The sequence below is a fragment of the Seriola dumerili genome, unplaced genomic scaffold, assembly GCF_002260705.1.
Source record: "Seriola dumerili isolate Sdu_G_001 unplaced genomic scaffold, Sdu_1.0 BDQW01000457.1, whole genome shotgun sequence".
Taxonomy (NCBI): domain Eukaryota; kingdom Metazoa; phylum Chordata; class Actinopteri; order Carangiformes; family Carangidae; genus Seriola; species Seriola dumerili.
This window is the reverse complement of record NW_019174712.1, coordinates 226,753-236,620: the sequence shown is the minus strand read 5'-3', so window position 1 is coordinate 236,620 and position 9,868 is coordinate 226,753. Positions and strand designations below refer to the sequence as shown.

The 9,868-nt window shown below is 44.2% G+C and overlaps 1 protein-coding gene across 1 annotated transcript in view; it reads right to left on the bottom strand.

Moving 5' to 3' along the window:
• Window positions 1-365: 365 nt before the first annotated feature.
• The window catches only part of LOC111234775, a 19,464-nt gene continuing 9,961 nt past the window's right edge, over window positions 366-9,868 (bottom strand). The window contains exons 7-10 of the mRNA XM_022762962.1: window positions 4,515-4,740; window positions 2,543-2,712; window positions 583-687; window positions 366-491 (exon numbers count right to left, since the gene is read on the bottom strand). Of these exons, the coding sequence (XP_022618683.1) occupies window positions 366-491; window positions 583-687; window positions 2,543-2,712; window positions 4,515-4,740 (627 nt within the window). The remainder of the gene's footprint in view (window positions 492-582; window positions 688-2,542; window positions 2,713-4,514; window positions 4,741-9,868) is intronic.

The window sequence follows — 9,868 nt, the reverse complement described above, 5'->3', positions numbered from 1 at the left end:
TCCCACCAGGCTCCCCCTGAAAGGAGGAGGGGGGTTAAGACCAGCACGTTCTCTGTCAGCATGCACACATGGGAACATTACATGGGGCTTCTCATACACAGACTGTTGATTACTGGTGTTAGATGGAGGCTTGATGTGTATGGATGTACATTGACCACAGAGAACAGGAAGTGGATCTTCATCTTTAATGATACAAGCAGGGAGGAGACATGAAGAAGATACTTCATCACCTTGTCTAATAGTAAGGTTGCACCTGCATAAAGTCCCTCCTCTATTCAGAGCAGTGGTGTTCTGCAGCAGCCTTCTACATACCTGGAGAGTGTCCAGTCTCCAGTTCTGGATCCTCCAGTCCAGCAGACAGAAGTTCAGTCCTGAGGTCTCCTGGATTGATTGTAGCTCAGGTCAGCTCTCTCAGGTGGAGGGGGTTGGAGCTCAGAGCTGAGGCCAGAGAAAGCACCAGCCTTCCTCTGCTGACCTGACATCCTGACAGACTGAACACACAAAACAACACACAGAACCCTCTGTCAAACACCTGCTGCCTGTCTAAACTGTCATCAGATAAACAGGTTTGATGGATCTGACCTGAGAGTCACCAGTGTACAGAGTGGACTTCTCCAGTCCAGCAGACAAAACAGCTTCCACTCCCGAGTCCTGCAGGTCTTGTGACTCAGGTCCAGGTGTCTCAGACTAGAGGACTGGGAGCTGAGGACTGAGGACAGGAGCTTCACAGCGTTCTCTTCTGAAGACAGCCACTCAGTCTAAGGAGATGATCATGATGAATTAAAAGAAGAAAGGAAGTTATTTTCTCTTCCTGTGAGGAAGACAGAAAGTGTCTTTATATAATGATGCATAAATCAACACTCCTCACACTTACACAGCTTTGTTAGAGACTTTGACCACTGCAGCAGCTTCAGAAAGCCCTCCCCTGAAGCAGAGTATTTTTCAGGTCAACGACGTCCAGCATCTTCTTCTTGAGGGACAGTAAGATCAAGGACCAGAGCTGACCATTTGAGCAGAGAAACAGTTTATCTGTGGAAGAGACGTCCGATCTCAGGGACTGTGGATCTGCTCCACTTAGAGAACGATCATTCAGTTTCATTCAGACAGATGGAACAGGTGATGCTTTTCTCTGCAGCGGGGAGTCTCTTCAATCTTCTCTTGATGTACTGAACTGTCTTCCTGATTAGTCTGTGAGTCACTTTCCTGTCTGTGACATCAGACCTGTAGGAGATCGGATGGTTCTGCAGTGAAAAAGACCCAGGAGGAAGCTGAGGGAACAAGTCCAGTGTCCGTCTGGACTCTGTAAGGCCTCGTCCATCAGCTCTCCGAGAGAAGTTTGTCTCTGCAATTCGTTCGTCTTGGTTTCAGACTTTTCTTTGGAGGATTGATTGTTCTTCTGACATCCAGGTTGAGTCCAGACTTGATGAAGGTCAGATGGACATGAAGCAGCCAGAAACTCTCTGAACCACTCAGATGACGAAGAAGAACACCTTGTCCTGGTACAGGCCTCCTCCTCTTTTAAAAAGAAAGATCTGTGTGAAACACTCTGAGTACACTGAGGCTGCTCTGAATATCGATGCCACACTCTGTCAAAAGTCTGATTCATTAGAAGATCAGGTTTCCTTTTCTGCAGCTTGCTCAAAAAGCCAGTTTTCCCAGAGACCAAGCATCTTCCTGCTCTCTGACTCCAATGTGGATCTGTCTCGAATCCTCCATCATCTTTGACCTTCTTCAGTTTAGCTGAACCACCAGGAAGTGGTGTTACATCTCAATCAGCGGTCTTTGGGCAGCTCTCCTCCCTCCTCTGGTTTTCATCTCCTCCTCCAGAAAACTTAGCAGTGATCCAGCAGAAGACTGGGATGTGGCACATGATGTGGAGGCTTCGTGAGTCTTTGATGTGGGAGATGATGCTGCTGGCCTGGCTCCTCATCTCTGAACCTCTTCACTGAATACCCTCCTTTGTGGTCATGTGAACCCCTGACCCTCTGTCACCACGTCAACACACTGACGGAGGGATCTGATTGGCTGCTGCAGGTCGTTCGTGCGGTATCCAGAGGACGAGCAGAGAAGCAGTTTCCCCCTGGATGAGATTTTGTCATGCAGCAGTCCCACTGAGGTTGGACTCTGTAACATCAGTCAGGCTCTCAGTGTTGTGGAAGTCCAAGGAAGTCTACCACTCATCCAACCTCAAAATGAACCGACCTGGAACTGAATCAAACCCTGCAGATTCCTGCTTCTTTGGTCAGTAAAGAAGTGCATGAACAAGTTCCACCAAGCTGAACTTTCCTACTCTTTCAGCACCATTCAGCTCTCTGAAGTGTGAAAGTGGAAATGTGAACTGTATGTTCCTGGTTGGCTTTGCTTCAGCCCAGTCCAGAGTGAACTTCATTTTAAGACTGTCTTTCCAATGCCAGCCACTCCCTTTATCATCACTGTTCTGATTGGTCCGTCTCTTCCAGTAAGGCTCTAAAGATGTCTTCTTGGTCTGATGGTTGTTTCTGGCTCTGGACTGGTTTCCTGGATCTGTTTCAATCTGTCTGACCTCATGGTTCATCATTGACCTCTCCAGTCCCTCCCTCTGTGATGTAGAGCTCTGTGTAGATCTGATTTCAGAAGGTTGGGTTTTCCTGCCTTTAGCGATTCCCTCAAACACACACTGGAACTTCTTCTTCAGGTTAGATTTGAGTCTCGGTCGGCACATAGCAGATGATTCTGGATGGACACAAAAGCGCATTTTCTTAAAGTTGCTGCAGGTAACTTTTTCAGCTGCAAGAGGTGAGGAGAAGTGAGACTAATAAAGCACTGTAAGTTAATCCTCACCACCTCCTTCCCCTGCCATCCTGTTTCCTGAAACTACAGCAGGAACAAGAGATGCCTGATTACGACAAACTTCATGAGGCAGCTGATACCACAATTTTTTTAAGTAAACCAATTTATTAAAAAATATTGTTAGCGTTATCGATGCCACTGTCAACAATAATGTTAGCTGCAGTAACAGTAGCCAGTGGCGCCAAGTGAAGAGGAGGGATGTGTCTGGATACAGGCTGTGAACGACAGCGGGTTGGCTCATACTGCTACCTGGGGACCGGTCATTGTTGTGTAATGTCAGAGGAAATGCGGCGGCAGGAAGGGGAGGATGTGATTAATTAGATTGACATGATCCACCTGTGCTCTCTCCTGTCACTGCTGGTACTGCTCACCTGTTGTCCGCTGCGGTGTGGCGTGCTGCTCACCTTCTTTGTTTGATGATGTCCATGATTTACTTGGAGTAAGTTTTGTTTTGTTTTTTTGTTGTTTAATGATGCACTGTTTCCATCATAATTATCCTGTCCCTGTTGTTAATGCCAAGCTCTTATTGTCAAGTTGTAAGGAAACAGACGATCCTCTAGAAGACTCATACCTTGATGTTCCCCTAATATTTTAGCCCCCTTGGTTGTGGAATGAGTTACGTAAATTTGAATAGTATAGATATGATTATAAATCCCTGGGTTGTTTAATCTTGAGTGAGGTTTCTGAGCGATGGTGCTGCGTTAATTATTTGTGTGAATCTTTAATTATCACCTTTTGTCTAATGAATGTATTTTTTCTTATTATTTTCTTATTAATTTTTTAGTTAATTGCACTTCTTTTATAGTATTTGGTCATTTGTGCTATGAGTGTTAAGTTTCTTTTGTCTTGTGACCAACATTGTAAAGGTATTAATGAAATTTATGCTCGTGTATTCTAACTAATGTTCTTTTTTTTTTGTTTGTATTTCTTATCTATAGTTTTCATGGTGCTCGACACGAATAAAATATGCGCACCAGTATGAAACTTTCCACCTCAGTTATTGGTGCCAAGGGCCAGCTACACAGGCTAATGGCGACATGGACAAGAAAAGGCTGCTGCTCTCTCTTAAGTGATATGACAACCTTGCAGGTACTTCTGCATGTAGTGAAAGTGACAGTTTTAGCAAGTTAGTGGGGATTATGGCACTAACATTAACAGAGCTAGCTGACAGAGCTAAATGAACTAGGCCAGAGGGGATTCATGGTACGCAGCTTGACATGAATAATCTTTTCACATCTAAAATCAAACAAGTTCAATTTTTTCTTTAAATACCATCCAAACCAGAGCACTAAAAATGCACTTGTAAAGAAAGCCTATCGATACTAAAAATGGCACCAAACGTGCATGGCTTAGATACAGTACAGAGATCGAACACACATTTTGTTTTGTTCAGTTTGTTCAACTTTTTTCATGCAAGGACAACATCTTATAAGTGGAATGAATGACTGGTGACATATTAATTGAAGAATTGAGGAGCATGAGAAAACTGGCCATGGTCTTGAAGTAACTGCAGAGTTGCCAAACTGATATCTATTGGTTAGCCTACATATTATAAATACCCTGATATTGTGATGCAGGTGTGGGAGAAAAACAGAGCTGGTCCAAACAAAAATTGCCTGGACTGAATCGAAGCAAAGGAGTCAGGGTGAGATAAGGATCTTAAATTTTTAGAGAAATCCTCTTACTGCTCTGCAGACAGTCAGCCAGCTGCTCCTGCTTCATTCTCCTCAGGAAGTTCACTGTGATCTTCACAAATGCCTCTCTGCTCCTCCTCTGCTCTTCATCCTCAGCGTCCAACACCTCCTCATCCTCCCTCTGACTCCCTGAGCATTCTGGGTAATCTGGACTCAGAAGCTTGTGCATCTTCTTCAGCTCATTCTTGACAAAAGTGACCATGTTCTCCTCCAGCAGCTGGAACAGAAAACTATATGAATGACAGCATCAAACATCAGATCCATGTTGGACAGACTGAGGGCAGACTGAGCACTGGGACCTCTGAGCTCTCCTGTCCACTCTGTGGAGAATCATGAAAGAATGAGCTCACATTATGATCCGTCCACACAGAGACAGACAACAGCTAAAGGTCCATATCAGTGTGGATGTGATCTAGCCAATCAGACAGACTTCCCTGTTGCGGTCAAAGGGTTTACTAGTCCTCGCCGATGCCCGCACTGAGAATCAACAGCTTCAGTCTGCAGTTGTTTGTAGCTTTCAGCTCAAGTGTTTGCTTTCAGTCCCAACCTAGCTCTCCCAAACCCGTCACTGTTTCACTCCACCTTCCCAGTGAGGACGTTCACCAAACAGACAACACTTTGATTTCAGACCAGGTTCGCAACATCAGTCGTACAATAACTAGTTCTTTTCTTACAATAAACCTGAGTCTTACTGTCAGTTGACAGCTTACATCTGATTAGTCGATGGATTCGTCGCCCTTTAAAGTCACGAATGAAACATCCTTCCCGCATAGGCGTCGCTCTTTTAAAGACCAGACGAGTGGGTTCAGAGGAAGAGTCTGGTCTCTGCTGCTGGATGCCTGAAGACAAAACAGAACTGATAAATGTTGCATTGTTTGAATATAAAACTGATGTTATTCAATCTTTATACACAATGCATTTAGTGAGTTTTTCTGACTGTTTTAAATTCTGACCTTCCATCAACAGAACTGGCTGAAATGAACAGGTTGACCGCATGGGATTTGTTGCTCTTCATGGACACACAGCTGGGTCCAGGTCCAGGTCAGGTCCAGGTCCAGGTTCAGGTCCAGCAGAGTGTGGTGTGGTCTCTAAACACTAACACACACACAGAGCTTTTGAGTGTGAATAATGATGGACAGGATGTGAGTCATGGACAGTTAGAGATCCTCATCTCACTCTGAGCTCTGGTCCTGGCTCTCATGTTCCCCACACAGAAGTGGTTTTAAGAGGAGGGGCTCCCTCCTCCTGTTTCCTCAGCACTGATCCATGCTGCTGAGTTCATCATCCACATCAGCTCACACACACTTTCTATCGCTTCTGTGGAGAGAAAACACATCATTCATCTGCACATCAACTCAATGTACATCATTTCTCCAGCTGCTCCTCACTGATTGGCTCTTCTATTCTGTTTCATATCAGTGTGAGGCACGAGGAAGCTGCCATCAGCTGCTGTACTTCTACCATCCGTCCACTAGATGGCGTCATAAGCTGCAGTGACGTGAAGGAGGCAGCCCAGCAAAACACTTGGGTCATGTGCGATCATTAACATCCACTGATTCAGTTTTAAACAACGACCGACCACTAAACATCTAAGAGAGATTAAGAGTACTTTAAAACACTTAATGGTCAAAACACAATGTTGATCTGATTCAGTGACTTCACTTATTCATTAATATTCATTATCCTCTGATGTCCCTCACAATAAAGCTTCCTTCAATTTCACAGTAAAACAGAACATCATGAGACATACTGCAGACAGGAGCTGATCACAGCTGATTCAGCTGCTGCATAAGAGACAGTTTGACTAAATATTATTTTATAACATGGTTTAAACATACTGGACACTCTCCTCTTACATTCCATACACTTTCCTGTGATACAAACCTGGAGCACATAAAGACAGAAACTCAAACTGTTTCAAATCCCCTGGTCTGAGGAAGATGTAGGACAGATTGTGCACGATGAAGACTTGAAGTAACATGGATTCTTCATAAACACAGTGACTGCCCTCCAATCAAGTCCTCTACTGTGAATGTGAAGAGATTTTTCTCATCTCCACCTCCCAACAGGCTCTTACAACATCTCTACAACAGGAACAACAGGCAGCAACACTACAAGCTTTCAAGTACTCTCTGCACTTAACTCTGAAAAAGGACTCACAGGAAACAGTAATTTCTGTTGTGTCTGACTTTACGGGCTGGTGGAGATTGAAGTCTTCTACACTATATAAAGGTACTTTGTTTTCCGACAGGTGAGGACAGGAAATAAACATGAGGTGTTTTGATCATATTGTTTGATTCCAGTAAATCAAGTGACAACAACATGGATGTTAATCCTCAACACAAGAGTTCTTTTAACCTCTAACCTGATGAAAATAAGAAACTGAACAAATACAAACATTACACAGCAGGAATACAGCTCACCTTCTCACTCTTTTTCTGCAGGCGTCAATGGAGACTCTTCTTCTTCAACTCTGTTATGAACAAGTGTAAGTTTGCTTTGTTTGATACGTTCACTTTATCTTTAGTGACTTCACTGCGTGTTTCCGCTGCGTGGTAATGTTTGTATTTGTTCAGTTCTTATTTCATCAGGGTTAGAGGTTAAAGAACTGCTTGTGTTGAAGGGATTAACATCCATGTTGTTCTGAATACATTGATGTCACTCTCATGGGCACGAATCCACTCCACAGAGCACCCAGAAACCATGCAATAACCAAACAGTCGAGACTTGAGTATATAAAATCTCGCTTGTCCCTGCACAATTTGCTATTAGCGCAAACAGAAACGCTAAAAGAATGGTACGGCCTGGATCTTAAAATAGGGAGGGCGATGAGGTAGAGATATTCTGCTTATCAGATGTAATCTTCGCGACATCCTGTAATAGAGCTCCAGTACACAGCAACCAGAGCATGAGCGAGAGTTATTACCTGGTCGAAGCACCGTACTCTAAGATGTTGAAGCCGCTAGCACGAGAGATCCCGAGAGGAATTCCTACCTATGAAGAAAGCACGTGTTAGTATTGTTGGTGGCGGGCACTATAGATATCTCACTCGTGTTGTCGAGGGGTATGCTGATTCACAATTGAGGCTCTGTTGGGGAGGTGGAATGAATAAGAGAAAAATCCTCTTTCACATACATGATAAAGATGAAACTAGATGTGGAAGTGAGGCACGAACCACGTGTGTATATGAAGATCCATGTTACGTTAAAGAATACACATTCGTAGCAATATTCCTGTCCTACATCTTCTCAAACACAGGGATTTTGAAACAGTTTGATTTCTGTCTTTATGTGCTCAGGTTTTGATATCACAGGAAAAGTGATGAATGTTAACATGAGGGGGTGGATGTGGTGAGCAAGTGATATTGCGCATATGTGGGAGCTCCGATGGAATATCAATGCAATAATATATCATAGATATTATGTATGCTACCACAACTGTTCTACCTATTTTAAAGCAGGCAGTGCAAATTTCTTTAGCGAGTCGATGAGTCGACTCGCGTGGCTTCTGCAGTCGTCATCGCATACACTTCTCTTCATCTCTCTTAACATCTCCGAGAGTTGATAATCTTGCTACAAGAAGGCACGACTAGAAGATTCATAAGGTGCTCTCCGCAAGGAGCACTAGGTCCAGGACGCGCACTAAGTTGCAAACTAATGCAGTAAAGTGAAGTCACTCGCATAGTCAGAAAAACATGTTTGCTATGACCATTTAAGTGTGAGGCTATTAAAAGTCATGGTCGTGTAATATCTCGTAAAATTTTGAATGTTTAGGATGGTCGGAGATGTGTAAAACTAGAAAGCACGCATGAGAAGATGTGAGTAATCATAAATGATCAGTCTTGATGAACTCTGCAGTGAGGGACACCGCTATAGTAGTGTTGAGCCTCGTGCGCTCTGCTCTCTCTTCTTTGCTTTAACGTCACTGTGAGTGACATGCTTTCGACTCATATTGGTAATGAGCACCTCATCTAGTGGACGGATGGTAGAAGTACAGCAGCTGATGGCAGCTTCCTCTGCCTCACACTGATATGGAAACAGAGAAGAAGAGCCAATCAAGTGGAGGAGCAGCTGGAGAAATGATGTACATTTGAGTTGATGTGCAGATGAATGATGTGTGTTTCTCTCCACAATGAAAGGTAGAAAGTGTGTGTGAGCTGATGTGGATTGTGAATCAGGCAGCATGGATCAGTGGTGAGGACAGAGAGGAAGGGAGCCCTCCCTCTAAAACCACTCTGTGTGGGGAACATGAGAGCCAGACCAGAGCTCAGAGGTGAGATGAGGATCTCTAACTGTCCATGACTCCATCACTGCTCCAATCATTTTCACACTCAAAGCTCTGTGTGTGTTTAGTGTTAGAGACACACCACACTCTGCTGGACCTGAAACCTGGACCCTGGACTGGACCCTGACCTGGACGCACTGTGTGTCCATGAAGAAGAACAAATCCATGGGTCAACCTGTTCATTTCAGGCCCTTCTGTTGATGGAAGGTCAGAATTTAAAACAGTTCAGAAAGACGTTTCTCACTAAAAGTCAGTTGTTGTGTTTTATTTAAAGATTGAAGATATTTTTCATCAGTTTTTATTCAACATGAACATCTTATCAGTTCTGTTTTTGTTTCAGGATACAGCAGGCAGAGACCCCCCAAGAAAACCTTTTTTTACTCCTGAACCCAGCTGTCTGTCTTTAAAGAGCGACGGCTCATCGGCAGGATCATTCACTTTAAAGGGCGACGTCCATCAGCTGATGCAATGTAAGCTGTAACTGACAGTAAGACTTCAGGTTATTGTAAGAAAAGAACTAGTTTGTACGACGTGTTGTTTGGACCTGGTCTTGAAAATCAAAGTTGTTTGTGTCTGTTTGTGCAGAACGTCCTCACTGGGGAAGGTGGAGGTAAAACAGTGGAGGGTGTGGTGAGAGTGTTGCGACTAAGGCGAAACCACCTGGAGCTGGAACAGCTCAAACCAGCTGCAGACTGAGACTGTTGATGTCTCAGTGGGATCAAGGCGAGGACTAGTAAAACCTTTACCGCTACAGGGAGTCGTCGTGATTGGGCTGTGCACAATCACAAGCCACGTGGACTCATGGACCTTTGCCTCTGTGCTCTGTCACTCTGTGTGGACAGACATAATGTGAGGCTCATTCTGTCATGATTCCTCCAACAGGTGACGCAAGGAGAGACTGCAAAGAGGTTCCCAGTGCTATCAGTCTGCCCAGCAGCCATCAAACAAGCCTTGGGATCCATATTTATGGTCTGTACATGTACAACAACTACTGCTCCATCTGTTGTGTTCACAATAATCTCCATGCTGCACTTTCAGACTCATAGGATCTGTCCAGTCTG